This window comes from Toxorhynchites rutilus, chromosome 2 (assembly GCF_029784135.1).
Source record: "Toxorhynchites rutilus septentrionalis strain SRP chromosome 2, ASM2978413v1, whole genome shotgun sequence".
Lineage (NCBI taxonomy): Eukaryota > Metazoa > Arthropoda > Insecta > Diptera > Culicidae > Toxorhynchites > Toxorhynchites rutilus.
Genome location: NC_073745.1, coordinates 262,644,499 through 262,665,536, shown reverse-complemented (window position 1 = coordinate 262,665,536; position 21,038 = coordinate 262,644,499). Strand labels below are relative to the sequence as shown.

Here is a 21,038-nt window from a genome sequence, read left to right as displayed (position 1 = left end):
CTTTCAGAAATCTTTAGAAATAATTATTCACACACAATAACAGGGAAAACTTTCAGAAATCTTTAGAAATAATTATTCATTCATTCATTGAGAATTGATTCAGATGCAATTTCAACTATTACAGAACCAGCGGCAGTACCAACTATTACAGAACCAGCGGCAGTCCTACGTCTATCTTGCGGTTATATCACAGATATAATCCACTTCTAGTTTTTCTTTGGGAATGATGTTTTTGAGAGCATTTGGGATGTAATTTTGCTAAGCGATACTGAACAACTACTTGGATATTTCATAAGTTATTTCAGTTGACAGCTCTCCGTGAAGTCCTGCATCTCTTCGTTTATGTCCCCGATATTATCCACCCGTCTTTTCTACAAAGCAGGGAAGCACATAGCTCTATCGGACAGATAAAATTCACAGGTAGACATATTTAATGAATTCAATGTATTTTTTTGTCATGATATATTTTCACCAAAGTTTTCGGAAGAAGTATACATGAAAAATAACGACTAAGTAATGCAACCTTCTGTTACTGAAAAACAACTGAAGTTTTTTTTTTATAAAAACCTTAATAAAAATATCTGATTTCACTCTATATTCATCAAGTTTGTAAAACACTTCAATTAGTGGATGTAAGTATCATACTTTCTGTGTGTAAGTTGCGTAATTTTTGGATTAGGGTTTGGGTTCAAGAAAAATTCAATAATATAGTTATAGTTCAGATTTGACTAAATACATAGAACGATTTTTACTCATCCTTTTCCATTTTATCTCTCCTTAGAAAATGCACTATGTAACCAAAATTCCTGTATACACTGAATGCAATGTAAGTACACCTATTTAGAGACTTGCGGCGATTATGCTCTGTCGGAAGGAAGTATAACATTATTTTGATGATTTAGATAACAAAACAATGTATTCCTTGCAATAAAATGCTAGTAAAGCATTTTAGTACTATCCACGAAATATTTTAACTTTCTAACTCATACTAGGTTGGCTGAAAAGGTCGCGGATCGAAAACGGAATGATGTAGTTGTAGTTCAAAACATGATTAAATTCTTCAATATATTCTCCTTTAAGTTCAATATACTTTTGCAAGTAATCCTTCAAGATTACAAGATTAAGAGATTTTCGAAGAACCTTCCAAACATTCGTGTTTTGCAGACACGCTTTCTACGTAGAAAATTGTTGTGTGTTGGGAATACACGAAAGTCGAAGGGAGCCAATTCTGGCGAATAGAGTGAAAGTTCCAAGCGTTCGCCACCCATCTCATCAATCGTTTATACTTCCCAGACCTCATTCATTGTTCAAAATATGTAACACACGTTCAGTACAAGTGCACATAGCCTCAGTAATTTCACGTCTATCATCCATTCATAACATGCAGAGCGAGCGATCATCTTCCAGATTTGAACGACTACGACTACAGCCATTCCATGTCGAACCGATATAGTGATTCTCAGATTTTCGTAAAAAGTTGTAGTTTTGTTCGTTATCGCAAAACATTAGACCCGTTTTTTTATTTTTTCATTAAATATTAATCTTTCATTTTTTCAGGATAGTCCGAAAAATCAACCTTTTCCACTTTTATCCAAAAATGATTTTTTTTCAAAAATTCCTAACTTTTGAACTACTACACCAATTTCGATGATCGACAGATCAAAATAAATCAGTTTTTTTTTGCAAAATCAGTTTTTTTTGCAAAAAATTACACTTACAAAAAAATGGAATTTGTTCTCATAATTTTTAATTGTATTGGTTTTTTATGGTTTTCATGGTTTCGGGACCAAGGGCGTCATATTTTTTTTGAAGCCTGAGTTTTTTTACATAACATATCCTAAAATCAGAGAGGTGTTTTTTCGTTTCTGAGTTATGATTTTTCAAAGTTGAGAAATTTTGGTTGAATCGATTCTGTTAGAGATGCCAGCCTTCCTGATTTTCCAGGATTTCCCATACATTTTGCCTGATTTTTAAGAAATGATTTGTACTGTTTACTTTATCAGAATGAAAATTGTTCGTAATGAATACATTGGGATCGAGTTGCTCTCCGATCTGCACATGTATAATGCATACATGAAATTATATTCTCCTAGTACAAAACCGCAGGGGAGAGGGGGGCACATTCGGACACTTTTTTTGTCCTCGATTTTTAATATTTTTTGAAAACTTAAAAAAAAAAATCCCAGCTCATCCTGGTTGTCTTTTGGACATCAATGTATCATATGAGCGTGTTAGAGGTGTGCGTTGATGCGATTACGAATGGTTTATTCGAATTTTTGAAAATTGCCTTTTTGTCCGAATATGCCCCCTGAGTGGGTCAGTTTCGGACAACGAAAAAAAAATTTTAAATTTTATGTTTATCAACAATTACTTCCGTTTCCTCTTATTTCCAGCTTATTGTGCATTTTTCTGTTTATCAGTATTTGTCTGAAAGGAAACTGCTTGCTGTGAGAGTCAGTAAAAATCATTATTTTGCTTTCTTCCGTTGTTGTGTGGTGGTTTTCCGCGGTGAAGTTTTTTGAAAAGGTTCAGTATTTTCCGGGGACAATGTTGCCAAAGTAAAATCTATCTGTGCTGTAGACGCAATGTTTTGCAGCATTGTTGTATTACCCGATGAGTCAGTTGCTACCTCTGCTCCAGTAGGTGAAATCATTTGAGCATTCAAAATCATTGTCCGAAAAACCTTTCTTGAGAATGGATAGCAACCTGTCATTTTGAATCCAGCTAGGATATTACTCAGATTGAAAGAAGCATTATAAGCCGATGAACTATACCTGAAAGGTCGTGTATAGAAATAGTTTTTCCAGGATGGTTGAGTAGCCAATCGTTCTGGGAAACTGAGAGCTTTTGCTTGAAACGACCCATAACAGAAACATCCAGCGGTTGTAAGCGACTAGTGACATAAGGTGGAAAAGATAATTGAGAATTGTGCATTTTTCTCGGCAATATCTAATTGTTTCCAAAGTGCAACAACTTCTTGATTGATTTTTGATTTTTTTAAATCGATTCGTTCACGTTGCTTTTTGCTACCTTTTTCAAATGTTCCAGAACATTGAGAAACAGTTTTCCCGTTATGCAACAGTTAGTTGGGAAATTAGCAAAGACAATGGACCCAGTTGGACCACCTGTGAGCTAGAATCATGAAAACGTTCTATTTGAAACTAGTTCGATAGCTTTTTCCCGTTCATCTTCGTTGATGCCTATTCTATCGGTTTTCTTTTTGTAGTTTCGAACCATCATTAGGTTAGAATCAGACTAAATTAATATTTGTTAGTAAAAAACAATCAGACACAAATTTTATGAGGTATTAAACAGTGTCCGAATGTGCCCCACCGCCCATCCGAAGACAAATCATAATTTTATCTAATAAATAGACCTTTCTTCCCCGTTGTATGCATGTTTTTTCAATTCATATTAGTTATTAACTGAGGTGGTGTACTTGAATTTCTAAATCGTTCACAAAAGAATTAGAAAAATACTTACAACTTCAAGCTCAAAAGTTTCGAAACGTGTATGAAAAAGGGCACTGTGTTGTTTTCGTAAGTAATAAACGACCAGGAGATGTCAAACCATATGACAGCTGTTGGTGGAAGGGCTGTTAACTTGCTTATATTTTTAATTTGGTTGAAAATTGTACCACTTAATTTTTACAAGCGTTGTCCGAAACTACCCCTCTTTCCCCTACTTAACTTATGTTTATCAATTCGTATGATCGTTGCAAATCGACTGAATAAGCTTTCCCAGAGTGCAAATCCGGAATTATTTTGGCTGCGCACAAACTTTCGAGGCTTTTCAAAATAGTGTTAAGTAATTCCATGGAACCAGTATGTCTTACGAGTTTTACAAATAATAATGACATCAAGTTTGAGGAACAACATTACATTGTATGATGTGTATGTACGAGAGCCGCAGGGTGATTGATGGAGGAATACTTTTCAGAGTGTAATATTACTTAAGATAAACTTTTTGAATTTAGTCAATATAATATGACTCTATATGACATTTGCTCGTCAGATCCAAAGTGAAATCAATTTTAGTAGTGAAACTATAGTAAATATATCTATAATCGAATCAAATTTATAAAAATATTCAACAATTTATTCACTGTTGATATGATTTCCTCGTTTGTTGAGTAAAGATTCAATCCAAAGTATGGAGGATGGATTCAAAAAAATCATTTCTCTGCAATCCACTGTAACGATGCTGTATGATAATGGAGAAAAATTCTAAACGATCAAAAGATCCCTTCAAAATTCTCTCAATGGTGAAAACTTATACTCTATGGCCAGCATAAAAAATGCTTTGAACAATTTTTGATGAGAAACATGTTCTGAGAGGATACAACTTTTAAACTGCGTGAAAATGGCGAAATATTGTAGAACAAAAAAAATAGAATGTAGAATGTAGAATCAATGAGGTACATATGAGATGGAGCAGTAGGCAGAGTATATTTGTATTGGATAACAAAATATGGTGTTTTTTTTTATCCAAAATATATATTTTTATTAAGGCTCATATGGCGTCAACCTGACGGGGCCGGGAGTTCAATATTTCGACAATGTTGCCTTATAACTATGTTAGTAATATGTAACCGATTACTCGCGGTTGGCTCGAGGTTAGTATTACAAGTGTTTTCGTAATTGTGATGTTGCTGTCTTCAATGATATGTACCTGTGCCCTGTGTATGGTGTTGTCATTATTTGCATTCAGTATGGAATGTATATGGAAGAGACGAAACAATATTTAAATAACTCACAATTTTATGATTTCATGAACCAAAATGCTTATGAAACTTTATAACTGATTGTTTTTTAATAGATGATAATTGTATTGTGATTTACTTCCATCATTTAAGGAGCAAAAACGTATAGAGAACAGTCGTATTCTTAGTCCTCGGAAATAGCAGAATTTTTGATGAAATGTTGCATAATTGTAAACTATTTTCCTTAAATTACATACACCGGTACTGGGAGCTTTCAAAATAGCATCATATCATCGCGAAAATTTTGCTTGTTAATATGAAGGTGAGAGAGTTAAAATGACACACAAAAATATCACTTTTATGCATATGCATTCCGACATCATTTCCCAAATATTTACTTGTCTATTCTGCCGTCTGCTCCACCTAATAATCTTTCTCATGGATGTAGAATAAAGTTGAGTAAATGTAAGCCTGCCTATAAAAATTATGCTTTTATTATCCCAAAAATTGGCACTAACTTTCCGTGCAACCCAATATGAGCTAACTTGACTTTTTCCTGATTTTTATTTTCATTCAAACTGATTTTTGTAAATTATAGTTGGCAACCCTGGATTCAGTAGTAGAAAAAAGCGAAAATTTGATTTTTCGGACCATCGGTAAACTTTGAAAAATTATAACTCAAAAACAAAACATAACACCTGTATAATTTTCGAACAGGTTATGTAAACAAACTTCAGTTTTCAATAAAAAAAAAATATATATATATAGCGCTCTTGGTCCTAAGACCATGTACACTATGGAAAACAAATACAATCAATGATTACGAAAACAAAATCCATTTTTTTAAAGTGTGATATTTTTTCAAAGGAAGACTAGCTCACTGGCTTCAATTTAGTATGTCGACCAACTGAACCGGTCCAGTAGTTCAAAAGTTATGAATTATTTCAAAAAGCCATTTTTGGAGAAAAAAATTGGAAGAAGTTGATTTTTCGGACAAAATCTCTTATGAAAAAAATAAAAAGAAAACGATCTAATATTTTGCGATAAGGAACAAAACTACCACTTTTCACGAAAATCTGAGAACAACTGTATCTGTTTGGCATGGAATGGCTGTATAGTGAAAAAGTTGAGTGATTCATATAGGATCCCTCTGGTAATTCCTAGATGCCTGAATGACGATGAGGATTAACATTGATTTGATGCATCGCATCGAAACCAATCAGATAAAAACGCAAATGTTATTAAAATCTCCAGCGTGCATGAATCACATCCAAAACGGATCCAATCATGGCTCCTAATAACACTGATTGCGGATGTCAACTGAAATTAGCTTTGTTGGTGTAGCACTCATTATGAACGGCTTTCGGTCTGATTCCGAGAATCTCCCTGATGATGCAGAATCTCATGCAAATCACAAACCTGATTATTGAATAAAAATCCCCCGATCACTTTATAGACATCTCTCTCTCCATCTCTCTCGCACTCGTACACACTGTCAAAAGCACATCTACATACTATGTATAGACGGTTGTGTCCGTACCTATGTTCCTTTTATTTTATCCTAATCAACACGCACGTACACACTGAAGAACTTGTGGTGCACAAGTGGAACTACTACACGATTCAAATGCCAAATTGTCAATGTTTTCCGAGTGCCGCCTAGCAGGGACAAAATTTGTGTACATCCGGATGGAGCAAGTATTGAAATCTAAAGTGGTTTTTCCATTTAGCGCTTTGCGCTGTCTGATAGTGCGAGGCTTCTTTATCGGCAAGAAGCATGCCGACACCCCGAGACGGTACCAAGCCGGTCAGGGTACGAAGGTACACAGAGAGAGAGGCAGGAGTGAGTGATAGGAAGGGGGTACTATTCAAAATAATCGGCTCGGCTCAACACCGTTAGAATTTGAGTGAGTCATAACAACCGCATCACGTGTACCTCTACATGTCGCGATTTGATATGACTAACTCCTCGGGGAAAGGATGGGGTGGGTAGCTTTACAGCGTTTGTTTGAAGCAACAATTCTACTGATATCAATTGTACGTACCCGCGTACCGAGATTGGTTCTAGGAAACAGGATGCAAGGCCACAAAAGATATGTAACAATGATGCTCGGAGATGCTTCTATGAGAGTCACTACACTGCCGGGTATAGGGGATCGGGGGAGAGGAATGGAATTAATGACAAGATGTGGGTCCTGCTGTTGGCATTGATAAGGGTTCGGGTTCGGTGTGAGTATAGGGCAAATTTTCGGTCGAAATTCTCCATCTTTTCTAATAAGCTTTCGCCGAAGGTTAGACGGCTTCCATACGTACTCTGAAAAGTGATATTATTGCAAAAGGAGGAAGTACGGCTCGGTAGCAAGAATTTGTGCAATTATCTTCGAAAGTGTTCACTAGTAGGTCGCAGCAAAGCAACCGATCATAAATAGCTCAAAATTAGCATGGTGGACCCTGATTATTCACTGGAATCGACTTAATTATTCGATTGCACCTTTACTCGACCCTTTTTTCGGCCCCAATTACCGTAACAGAGTACAGAGGATGCATTCTGCATCCCCGTCCAAGGGGAGAGGGAGACGGAAATTAGAAAGTGATCGATCTTCAAAGAGAACCGAACCGGGTTGGTTATTGGAACCCCTTTTTCCGGAATGGTAATAAAACTAATTGGAAATTATAATTGTATCGAGCGAACGCAATGTGAGGGAGCATCCACTGGTTTAGAAGTCGCTGAAACGTGAAATATTGGGTCGTTAGGGGTGAACCCAGCGCTGAAGTTGTTTTTTTCGCAGGTGCCATCGTTCACGTGCTCCATGAAATCAAGGGTAAGGTTAAACTTAATAGAAACATGACAGCATTTTTTTTCTTCTCAATACAAAACACCAGTAGGGCTGCAAGCAAAAAAACACAATATAGAATCTTCTGATGTTATCCATAAAATCAATGTTACAGAGTTCGTGATGAAATTAGCCACTCCATCATTTCCACAAACCATTCGGAAAACTGAAAACTGACAATATAGAAGTGTCATTAAATTGCCAGACAGAAGGAAGGATGAATTGTCAGAGACATAAAATTAAAAAAAAATATTATATTATAATATCAAACTAAACCAAAAAAAAGAACTTTTTTTATGATTTTGAGAACTGGACTGCACCTCAACAATTGAAAATTCAGCAGGCGAAACAATTAAAAAATTAGTCAGAGAAAAAAACTCTAGCGTTTTATTAGATTTTGCAAAAGTTGAGGCTTTTTTCATAACACATATAAACTCAGCAAGGTATGTGTTTCCGATTTTGAGATATATGTTTTCTAAATACAGGGCGGAATCGATTATATACAGTCTCGGATTTCTTTCCACATAATCGAATCCTGTATATAATCATGTCAAAAAAACATTTCTATTCGTTTTTTGTGCATGCATTTTAATAAAAGAAAAATTTAACTTTTGATTCATCTCCTTGAAGTCAGAAAAAATACTCGCATGAAAAAAAAAATTAACCGGAATCTCGCAGGAGGTGATAGACGATCATATTTGATGAATAAAAAATTCTTCTACGCAAATGTTCGAATTTTAAGAATGACAGAGCTATGATATTTTTTCGTTTCGGACTCTGTTGCCTCATAGTGGCTTTACATTAAAAATTATTATTGTATTGTCACATATTTTATTGGGGTATTCAAGTCTAGAAATTGGAAAACAAGGATTTTATCATCATACTTTCTGTAGTTTAGATATTCAAGAATGTCATTGAAATGATTTTTCGCAATTCTCATTATTTTTCGAATTATTTATATATTTATAATTTGGTGCGACACTCACTCCTCATTTTAAACGCATTTTTTTCGAACCTACATTTTTCAAGCTGGCGTACGGGAATATCTAAAGTTCTTCCGAATTGATTTAATTCAAACTAGCTGACCGGCAAACTTCGTCCCGCCCACAATTTGTTTTTTGTAATCAGTACCTTCATACATTCACGTTTTCTTACTATGAGCAAGTTCATGGGTCTAATCTTCTATTCGTCCCCGTTGAATTTACTTTTTACTATGAAATTCTCAGTATTTCTAACAAAACTCATCACTATAATCTCAGATTATTTTCAGACACAATTCTCGTTCAAGATTTTTCAACCACTTGTAAATAACATGTTTCTCCGTTACATGGAATAAATGTTTTATACAGAAAATATGATACAATAAAGACAGCCCTAAATCCGACAGTTCCATCCTCGAGTACTGCTTTTATCAACACATCCGGCGATCCTTTTTTTGGTATAGATAGAAGAAGATATTGGAGTGCGTTTCGTCACATTAAAATCCATTTCCATTTTCGAACAAAGATCAATTTCGCTAGCGCAAACATCAAATGAACCTACAGCACTTGTCACTATGTAATTGTAAAACATATGGGAATTTATTTTCTGAATTTTCCCTATTTCCTTCAGAGTTTTCCGAAAATTTTTAATTGTCATGTTTGGTTGAAATATTTTTGGTTGAAATATGTGTAATATTTTTATGGGGGGGGGTGTGTCATACCATTATAGAAACATTTCTCATACCAAAAACCCTCACATCCCAAATTGCGCTTGATTAGTTTTCGAGTTATGCAGAAATTTGTGTTTCATTTGTATGGCAGCCCCCCCTTAAAGAAAAGGGAGGAGTATCTAACCACCGTAAAAACATTTATTGCACCCTAAAACCTCCACATGCCAAATTTGGTTTCATTTGCTCGATTAATTCTCGAGTAATGCAGAAATTTGTGTTTCATTTATATGGCGGCCACCCTTTAGAGAGGGGGGGTGGAGAGTCTAACCATCACAGAAACATTTATTGCACCCTAAAACCTTCACATGCCAAATTTGGTTTCATTTGCTTGATTAATTCTCGAGTAATGCAGAAATTTGTGTTTCATTTGTAAGGCAGCCTCCCCTTATAGAGGGCAAAATCTAAATATCGGTCACGTCACGATAATCGCACAATTTTGATCGCCTTTTTCAAGGTCATTTATTGGCGAATCACACATAAATCGATTTGGACACTCTTAAAAAATTTAATGCAAAGTAGAAAAATATATATTTTTTTCACGATCAGCTTGTTAGAAAAGCGTTGAAATGAGGGCTTCTAATTTTCCATACGCAAGGCGTTCCCTTACACGGAACACAACATCAAACAACGTGACGGATTCGTCATTGACGATACAAGTAAGCTGCGGAGCTCGTATTCTAGAGCGAGAGAATATGATTCACTCACATTTGTCTAGACCGCTAGTTGTTCTCCTAGCATGGACTACAAAATCGAACCAGGTAATGACTTTTTCACTGACTATGCATATTCGCTTTCCAAGTAAACGATCATAGGTTCAATCTCATTGATTGAATCTCATTTTTAAAGTCTAAAGGCGAACAAACTTTCTAGTTTAAACCTCTATAACAGAAAACAGACGGGCGGGGAATGTCGTGAACATAACCGAAGAGACGTAGGAATACAACAAGGGCTATCAATTCAAATAACTTATCGAATATTCAAGAAGGTACAGAAAACTATACCTATTAGCAAAATTACATCTCTAGCTCTCTCAAAAATATCGTTCCTTGTAAAGTAATTCAGAACGCAGAACGGAAACACAAAAAAAAAACGAAATCGATTGTGTTGGTGGTAATTATAGCAATAAACACAGCCCTCACTTTTGAAATATCCTCTTTTTAACACAGTCTGAAATAGGCTTTGAAATCTATATATATATATAAAAATGGATTTCTGTCTGTCTGTCTGTCTGATCCTTATGGACTCGAAAACTACTGAACCGATCGACATGAAAATTGGTATGTAGGGGTTTTTGGGGCCGGGGAAGGTTTTCGTGATAGTTTGAGACCCCTCCCCCCTCTCTGAGGGGGGGCTGCCATACAAATTAAACATAAATTTCTGCATTACTCGAGAATTAATCAAGCAAATGAAACCAAATTTTTAGGGTACAATAAATGTTTCTAAGGTTGTTAGACACTCCTTCCCCCTCTCTAAGGGGGGGGGGGGCCGCCATACAAATGAAATACAAATTTCTGCATTACTCGAGAATTGATCAAGCAAATGAAACCAAATTAGGCATATGGAGGTTTCAGGGTGCAATGAATGTTTCTATGGTGGTTAGACACTCCACCCCCCTCTCTAAGGGGGCCTAAATCAATCAATCTAACTGACGAAACATTTACGATTCTTAGTATCAGCTTTTCAAAATTCTTTTTTTCAATGCTAAGATAGAGTTAAATTTAGTTTTTCAAAAGGGCCTTTATAGGCTAGAGACGAAAGAATTTTTATGTTTAAAGCCTATTCAATATAAAAAAGAAAGGAAGGACTGCCACTACAAGCAAGCTGCGTTGGCTTCCCTACTCGAGCGAGAGAATATAAAATAGCTCGCCACGGTTAGGTTGAAGACAGTAGCTACATGGCCGTCAAGTTCATGGTTGTTTATGTTAACTGTGCGGTCATGTCTCGGACATTACTCTTCAACTTTCTTCTCAAGAGTAATTTGTTCTATGGACGTTTTAGCGTGAACTTTATTTTCAAAAATTGTAGGTCGAAACTTTCGTGTATAGAAAAACTATCTTCGATCGAGTAGGGAAAAGGCTTTTTGAAAAGCATTTTTGACGTAGGATTACGTCTTTCGAGAACATATTGAGGTACAAATTGAAAATCAAAAATCGAGCACATCGTGAAAATTGTCCAATTTCAAACGCTTAATGCTCAGTCATTTCATGATGGATTGATGAAATTTTTGCGTCAATCGATTTCGGCACCCCGTAACAACGGAAACACCCACTTCTGATTGGTCGAAATTGACGACACATGCGGCAGGTCCCTAACAGAAACATCAAAACCAAGCTGCCTGGGGGAAATCGGCATTGCAAATACATGAAAGTAGGAGGAGTTTTCGTTCCTGCCGAAATGTATTCCCTAACAGAGACATCTAAACCAAGGTGCCCGAGGGAAATCGACATTGCAAATATATGCAAGTCGGGGGTAGTTTTATATTGCAAGTACGGTGTGTGATACGATTAATTCTAGCAAATAAAATTAAAATTTGGAAATTAAATGTGGGTTGCTTCGTGAAATTTCATATCAATGACCGACCGTGTATTGTGAAAAATTTAGCACAAGTGTAAGTGTAAAATTGTACATGGTAGCAGTTAAAAATGATTGATATATGAAACGATTTATTTCAATTTTCATAAATAAAAACCAAGGTATGTTCCCGCTCGAGAACGGGTCGTTTGGTTTAAGCTGTCTGTTTTGTTGTGTTAATTTTCACATTGGTGAGTTTTTTTTTCTTCATTTCATCCATACATAACACAGGAGGCGTCTCGTCCAAAATCACAGAGGGCGGTTTTTATCATATCTCGTTCCTCTTCTGTGTCTTTTATCTGATACGCACCATCCAACGACTGCTTACCATCCTTCTGTCATCATCACTCGGTAAACTCTGGTGGAGTGAACAAACAATACCCAACAACCAAAAAAATGGCCCAAATCATAGTCAAAGAGTTTAACGATGTAATAATTCAAACATCCAAAATCAACAGAAAGCCTAACGGAATCCTACGTCAACTATGCGGTCGTGTCTCGGACACAACCCTCCTTTGACTTTTTTTTAATCCTCGAGAATCTTCACCGAGATGAATTTATAAAACGTATTACTGAAAATAAACCTAATTTTCCAGAGAAATTAAATTTTAAACTTTTATATCTGACATGTTCAATAATCATCTGAAGGTCAAGTGAGAAAAAACTATTTTACAAAAAGCATCGCGAGTGAACAGAACCGAATCCTATCATGCGACATATCGAACTTCTTGGTTTGTTAAAACTAGCTCATAGGTGACAATTTCAAGGGTTTTTGGTTAAATCAGGTTTTTGTATCCTGAAACCCTAGAATTATCATGCAAATGACCATAGGTGAATAAATGAATGTTTTTCTCTACATTCTTGTGCAGATCACACTAAAAAATCATGAGAAAATATAGATTGATCAATTTCACCCCAAAGCTACGTTTTGAAATTTTTCACTACAAGTTTTCCAAATTACGAGTTAAGGATTTTTTGAAACAAAACTTTCCATAACTTTCTGTGGCCTTAGCACCAGTACTGAGTTTCAAAATAATTGAGTAAGAATTTAACAAAAATATCTGAGATACTCACATTTTTCTGAAAAAACGTGGATCAATTTGCGGAGCTGCCCAAATATTTTTAAACGGTAAAGCCAACCAAAATAAAAACAAAATGGAATATACGGAATATTTAATGTTTAGTTAATTTTTATTTACTGCTAAAATGAATATAAAAACCAATAAAAGATTACTTCAAAATCTTCAATACCGATTAAGGACATTCCTTAGGATTCTTCGGCATAGTTGCTCTGTTTGTAGACAAAAAAACGAGGGAAATAATTGCTTCCGGTGTACTAATTTCAAACACCACGTCTTGTACTAAACGTAAAACAAAACAAATAATACAGCTGTTTGATGCGCACGATGCTTTTACTTAAACGGTGCAGCAGGATGTAATAAAAATGGCCGGTGCGGTTGAGCGTCATATTATTTTTTACTTCGTTTTACATCGTTAGGCGGAAATCGCCCACAATTTTTTCAGTCTCTTTTACTATAAACACGAAAGAACATCTTGAACGTTGTTAGAGCCCGGGAATCGGCGGGGATAGTATTTTAATAGATAATTAGCATGGTGCCTTTTACCTTTCCCTATCTCAATGTATTTAACTTTAAATTTGTAATCAAGCTATAAGAGTGGTAAAGTATATCAATTCAAATAATGTTTTGTTTGCATTTTCATCGCTTTTGAATGCGTATCATAACATTTAGGAAAATATTGTTGAAAATGAAGCTTTTTTTCAACATTTCAAGTTAACTTTTTGTATAACGAATCTGGTATGGAGATATTCGTAATTTTGAATTCACGATGTATTTTTATGATGATAAGGTACCATCAAATCAGTTTCCAGTGATAGCTGGATAGTATCACTACTTTTAGAAGAGGACTTTTTCCCGACTTTCCTCACTTTCGTACCACTGTGCGCTACATTCATTCATTAAATATCTTGGCGGGATTATTGATGACAAACTCAAGTTCAATACTCACATTGACAATGTCATCAGGAAAATTGCCAAGAAGTATGGAATCTTATGCCGATTGAAAAACGATTTAACTATGTGCAGTAAAATACAGCTATACAAATCAATCATCTCTCCTCATTTAGACTTTTGTTCTTCCATATTATTTTTAGCCAATGATACACAAATATCGAGATTACAGCGTTTGCAGAATAAAATAATGCGGTTGATTCTAAAATGTAATAGATTCACTTCCTCATCTTTGATGCTGGACGCTCTAAAATGGTTATCCGTGAAGCAAAGAATTGTTTATTTAACTATGGTGTTCATTTTTAAAGTAGTTCACGGTTTGCTGCCTCGATATTTGTGTGATCGAGTTGAAAGAGGAAGTGATTTCCATAGATATAACACTAGAAACGCGAATGAATTAAGAACACCTAATTTCTTGTCATGTGCTTCACAAAATTCGTTGTACTTCAAAGGAATAAATGTTTTCAATTCGATGCCAAGACATATTAAATGCGCAACAACACTTACAGAATTTAAGAGGCACTGTATTTCACACGTGAAAACTGTGTTTTATTAACAGTCAAACGATTTTTTTTTAATTTTATGACGAAGATTTTTATTGACGAAGTTTTATACGAACGGATAATTAATGTGGACAATTTTTGGTAGTTTGTTTTTCAATGTTTTTGAGTAACCTGACGAAGTTTTTTGAACGGATTATATTATGTAGACTATCTAAAATTTTTTTAAATTATCTTTTTTTTTAATTAGTATTGATCTCTATTATGTCTGTCATGATGGACTGGTGATGATGGACTATTTTTATTTTTATTTTGTTGTTTTTATAGTTGTATTAGTTGAAAAAAAAAAATAAAAGTAGTCTACAAAAGTTTGAGCGTCGCGCGCGTACCACAGATATAAAGGATATTAAATTGAAAGATTTTTAAGTGCCGGTCTAGGAAATTTTCGTAAAGGAAATTTTCTCGATTTCTCTGAATGAGGATATTCATTGTCAATCCAAAGCAAGGCTGGCGGTTGGACTTGTGCTCTGGTGGACCCTTTGGCTGCAAGGGCCTCGTCGGGACCGTATCGGCTCTGTGGCGGACATGACTGAGTATTGGCTTGTCTTTGGAAATTGCAATTTTTTTGAACTTATATCTGTGAATAAAATCAGTGCGTTTTTTTTTTGTGTTTGCTAAACTGATTTCAATGTTGAGAAAAAATAAATAAATTATCTTTTAGATAACTCGTCTTGCTCAAACCTCTGTAGGGGAAGGAGGCGGGACCATCATCATCATCATCATCTATCAGAGAAAGCAACTGTTACACAAATACCCAGATTGCGAAAGTTTCAGAAAACATGTAAACACAAAAATATCAATCCAACAGAACAAAAAAAAAACAAGTGAAACTAACACCTAATCTATAAACCAATAATTAGAAGTGTTAACATTTGTTTTTAAATACCTGATGCTTCGTGTTATAGAGGGTGGTTTCCGACGGTGCCAATAAGCTTACCTGCAAAAAAAGAATAATAATAATCAGTAATTTGTTCAAGTCGTATGAGAAATCAATGACTCCTGAGGTAACGATTCATTGGAATATTGCGTCTGCTGAATTTCTGCACCTTCAAGGCGAAAGAGTTTATGAGCCCCAGAAGAGGCGCAGTGTTGGAACTGAATATATACTCGCTCTATATGTTACACCTTTTTTTCAGAACAGAGAACAACCAGTGCTTGTACACAACAATTTATCAAAATTTTACAACAAGAACGATGGGACGAAAACGTGGGAAGAAGCGATAGTGGTCCATATGTTCGGACAAGTATTACTGGGACCTTTTGTTGGACGGATTGACAAGCACAGGAGTGTATTCGGTGACAATCACGTTTGCGTGGGAGTCTGTTACTATCTTAGTGCGCTAATAAATTTCAACTATTATTAGAAATAATCTATAATAGTGCGACTGCATGGGGCACTACTGCGAAGCTATTCCGCCCGTACAAAAATGTCATATGTTGGGGTAATGGCCGCTCGGTCCGGGCGTCACTTTACAATTGGTAGAGTAAGTAGCAATATCGATATCGAATGTCAATCAAGATGACTTTTATTCCCACCATGGGAATAGAAGTCGTAGAGGGGTGTATCATCATGTGATGTGGGACGAGAGCGTGTGACGATAGCATCATGTTTCTGCTAATGGCGAGCGAGGCGTACATATATATAAAATATATACTACGGACTTGTTAGCGCCGAGGGGGGAGACTCGGCAGTATCGATTACTATTACTAGCCCTTTGCTAGTGATTCATTTTATGGGCGGCGGGGGGCACAGGATGCTGCCTGGAAGGGATACGTGGGAAGGGTTAGCGAGCCAGCGAATCCACTGGGGCTGAAACGACATGCTGTCGAGTCGGTTTGTTCGATGACTAACTGGGTAGCCGTTGTATCGTATATCGATTCCTTGACGAGTATCGTACCCGGTGGAAACTTGTTGACGATGCATGTCGCAAAGCTGTTTCATCAGTTCCCGGGCGATGTACATACACTGGAAATGAAAATGTTTAACGTGTTGTATTCAATATGAGTGAATACTATTCATCCACTATACCGTATTAATTAAAAATATCTAACATCAGAAATTTATTACTATTCACGATTAGTTTAGGGGAAAATGATTTGTCACCTGTACGAATGTACAAAACAAAAACAATCGACAAATTGAATAATTTATTGATAATTACAAAATGGAATATAACTTTCAGGCCTAATTGTTTCAGTATTCTTGGGTTATGTTGGTTGGGAAGATAAATAATAAATCAAACTGATATATTTTCTTAAATTCCATTTTGCATTATATATTGATAATGTATGAATTTAGATAAAATATTGCAATTATCTTTTGCGATAATTCAATTGAAAGATGTTCTTCAGAGCTGACATTTATCTTTTCATCGACCATGTGTAAGGTTCCGACCAATTACCAACTACCAACTACCGGCTGCTTGGCAGGGCGTCGATTTTTTTTTCAGAAGACTCAATACATGTAGCATCCCAGAAAAAATTGGTCCATTGTATTATCTTTTGTAGTTTTTTTTTCTTCGCCATCCGAAATGAGTCCATTTTTTAAATATATACGTCAGTCTGTAGTTAAGGAAGAATTCACCGACAAATCTTCCGCTTCCGAAGACTAAAATAAGGACTACTGTTTGACCCATTTGGTCATTTCCATGGATGAAAATGAGTTAAAACACATTTTCCATCCAATCACCGAAAATCGCTTGAGGGTTTCAAGATCATTTTCTTCCTGCTCGCAGAAAATGTGCATTACAGTATGATACATAAAATATATATTCGATATGGAAAAGTTTTTTCATTAATAATTTATAATTTGAGTTCATCATTTATTTCACAATAATGGAGCACGAAGATCAATGTCGTCAACCAAATTCCAATCGAAGAAATGCATTACAATCGGAGAAACTTTTTATTGCAGAACATATGCGTAATCGTTTTTTAAATTTTCCTATCATTCTTCAATATTCTACAATCATTCTAATTTGGGTGGAGACGAACACAACGAGATAAAAAAAACCTAAAACTGACCATCTCTCTTGTTTCTCTTGTGATGATGAGTTATACGTATTTTCGTTTTCAATTCCGACAAGGAGTGATTGAGATTGAGAATCTGCATTACTGTATGCGCGTTTTCCGGTACCATATTAAAACACCTTTGAGATGTGACAATGAAATAATGAAAAGAAATTTTATTTTATTTTCCACGACCGTAGCTGGTGAAAAAAAGCGCGGGCTGTCCAAGACATGACATGATTGTTAACGTACAACTGCGAATTTATTTATTTTTTTTCACTTTTTTATCACTTCAAATATTTAAAAAATTTAATGTTACGCAGTGAATTACCCACGGCTACTACGAACATTAGCCGACAGCTTTCCGCGAGTCCACGAACGGATGAAACATAAAGTTTTTTGTAGCATGAACCGAACTCCGGATCGTTCGTCTTCAACCACTTAGCTCGTGAGCGCATATCGAGAAACGATTCGCCGCCACACACAAATCATCGAAACCATTCCTCTCGTAACCTTCGAAAGAACAGCTTGAGAATTGCGAGGTTAACTATTAGCATTGAGAAAAGCTGTTGACTGCTCGCTTGCTGGAGCAAAACTGTGTAGTACAAAAAGAAAATGTCATCTCCTCTCGCCCGGTGAATCAATTGTAAACGGGCTTAAGTTGTTCCTTTCTCCTCAGTGCCTGCAATGCAAGCACTGCATTTACATTTCGAGCGAGCCTTACTACCTTTTAGATTACTTTACCTATAATTGGCTATTTTTTGAATCAAAATGCATGAAATTTTAGGTGGAACTGGAAATAGTTTCAGGTACCGTCGATGGGGGTGAGAATGGGTTAAAAACAGAAAAGTTACTATTAGTTATATCTTGACAAAAAATGCGAATATTTTTGAAAGCTGTGAGCCGTTTAATAGGAGACATATTTTTACTACTTCCAATGCATAATACTTAACTGTAGTACAGATAGTTATTATTTAATAATTCATCAAAGTTTGATGTGTAAATAGCACCCCAGAAAAATTACATGCCCAGCATTATACAAATTCAACGCCCATTACTCCGACCCTAGATGTGGCTTTTTTTAGAGGAATTGGAGGCAAATTTCTCGCACGTATAAGGAGAAGTGCGTTTCCTTAGCGACGACTTTGCAGAAGCCACATTTTCCAGGATTGCTGATGCCGCTAATTAAAAGCCATAAAGATAATCAAAAGAGCAACTTGATATCGATGTTTAAGAAATGGGGCATTCATCAGATTACTGTGAAGCCGCTACTAAAGAGCATCTCACATGTTCCAAGTTTACCTGAAATAAATGAGGACAATTTTGAGGAGTTTCTCAATTAGATACGAGAGATAGTTAATGAGAGCGGCACACGGAAATGAATATTTATTTATTTTGGCTTAAAGTTTTTACTACATGGCTTATTCACAATGTTTTGTCTATCATTCATTGCTTGGTTTTTTTGTGATGCGGTTTGCAAGGCCTGCGACCAACCGCACTATCTCGCAGGAGGACCATCGTGATACTGCTGTTTTACGTCCCGAGTACCACGAGTTTTAATTACGACTGGTTTTTTGAAAATCAAAATTATTTATCTTTGTGTTTTGAGCAGTGTCTTGGAATATCAACAAATATTCACGATTAACGAATATGATTTTATTTCATTGTAAACGACTTTTTTTCAGCTTGAAACACACTGCCCTCGTTATATTGATGACAATAACAAACGAGTTCATTTTGTTCATATCGCTGATGCATGAGCAAATTTGCTATAATGAATGAATGCGGCATTGTGTGGGGTTCATAACTTCGCTGTTATTTATACTTTGAATATCAAAAGCAACAAATTGATATTCAGCACATTCGAAACGATATTCGTTCTGGCATTAATTTTGAGTCAAAATTCAAAAATAAAAAAAATTGTCAGGCTGGACCATTTAGAGAACAAAAACGCCAGAGTTCGATGAAACGAACCTTGCAAAAAATCGCACATCATTTTGTTTGGCGAGACGGTAACAACGGCATAAATAAAAACCAACCACACACGGCTGCATCAGGTTAAAAGTAAACAACAGCTGATATTCATTTGGCTAAAATGAAATTCAATTATGGCATCTTGAATAATCCAGACGAAAATGACACTGGGTGGAAGAATAAACTTCAAAACATAACAAAATATGATTTGCTCATTTTCACTGGTTGTCTGGATCTGTCATTTTGATTTCCGTTTTGAATATATACGTTTTCGATGCAACCTAGCCCGCAAATCTGTGCATTTGATCTTAGCGAAGATGAATTTTTTCAACACTGGTTTTGAGATATAAATATTTTAAATATTAAATTCAATTTGGAGTAATATTAATTAACAGTTAAATTAAAATGTTATTTTCCTAAATGGATCATTTATTTTATAACAACTTTATCAAACACCATATTTTAATCGGACATCTGGATTTTGAGTTAGGATTTTTTGAGTAAAAGTTCAATGTTTCTACATGCGCTACATACAAATCATCAAAATTAGTCATATGATAATGAAAATTGTGATTTTTGGTAGTTTTCATCATTTGTACCAAGTTTTTCGGCTGATTTGAGGTGGAATTGCTCTATACAGGTAAACTTCGATATAACGTACATTTTTGAAAAATTGTACGTTGTATCGAATTGTACGTTATATCGAAGCATAATAAAGTACTCACAAACGTAGTCTATAATACATTATTGTGTTGCTGTTTTAGTCAAGTTAATGAATAACTTCAATCAGAAGACGAAGCCAGCCTTTCTCATGATGTTTCCCTTCGTACTGTTGATTAAAGCTTGATTCATTTAGAATCTGGAATCACAAAACCAGCTGTATTTCGAGATTGATTGAAGGTACAAAACTTGTTTTAGCATCACAATACAGATAATTCATTGTTCTATCAGAAAAAAATATTAAAAAAAATTTACCTTTACACTTTGAAAAGGTGTACGTTATATCGAGGGTACGTTATATCGAAGTTTCCCTGTATAAACATTTCTATCGCACTTTTAGGTGGATTGACACTATTTTCGTAACTTAAATAATCATTCAAGACACTTACATGTTGTCAAATTATCTTGAAATTAATGAGAAATTGATTTCTAAACACAATTCTTAATAGAAAGTAATATTCACTACTTTGACCCATTGTCACTTTCATTTAATTGCAGTTCAGTGAAAAATTAATATGATTCAACAATTCCTTGAAAACACCCGTAAGTTCATCATGAGAGAACATATCTACGAAATTAGAAGAATTTGAAATTTACGGAATTAGAAATTTACGATAGTTATTCAACAAAAATTTCGAAAACTACCTTTTTTGACCCATTCTCGCCTCCATAGACGGTTCTGGAAAAAGTCGGAATAAAATCTCTCTATAGTGATGGACTGGCGTTTTATTATTATTCTGGACGGCTACACCACCTAACACAAAGCATAGCTTGTCGTTATTCGACTCGAAAAAGACTACCCAGAAACCAGATTCTCTTAGTGTTACCATTAGTTTGATGTTATTCAACATTTTTGGTGGGTTACATTCTGAAGCGTCCAATCTGAAGTGAAAATAAGAGAGAGGAAAGGAAAGAGGAGAGAGGAAA

General features: G+C 35.4%; 1 protein-coding gene across 13 annotated transcripts in view; it reads right to left on the bottom strand.

Annotated features, from left to right (window-relative positions):
• LOC129769500 (protein alan shepard) overlaps positions 1-21,038 on the bottom strand; it is a 264,807-nt gene that overhangs the window by 66,097 nt on the left and 177,672 nt on the right. For 12 of the 13 annotated variants that reach the window (XM_055771816.1, XM_055771807.1, XM_055771808.1 and 9 more), the window contains one exon: positions 15,295-15,345. The exons of the other annotated variant lie outside the window; for it this stretch is intronic. In XM_055771816.1, coding sequence (XP_055627791.1) covers positions 15,295-15,345 — 51 coding nt within the window. The remainder of the gene's footprint in view (positions 1-15,294; positions 15,346-21,038) is intronic. 13 annotated transcript variants of the gene reach the window in all.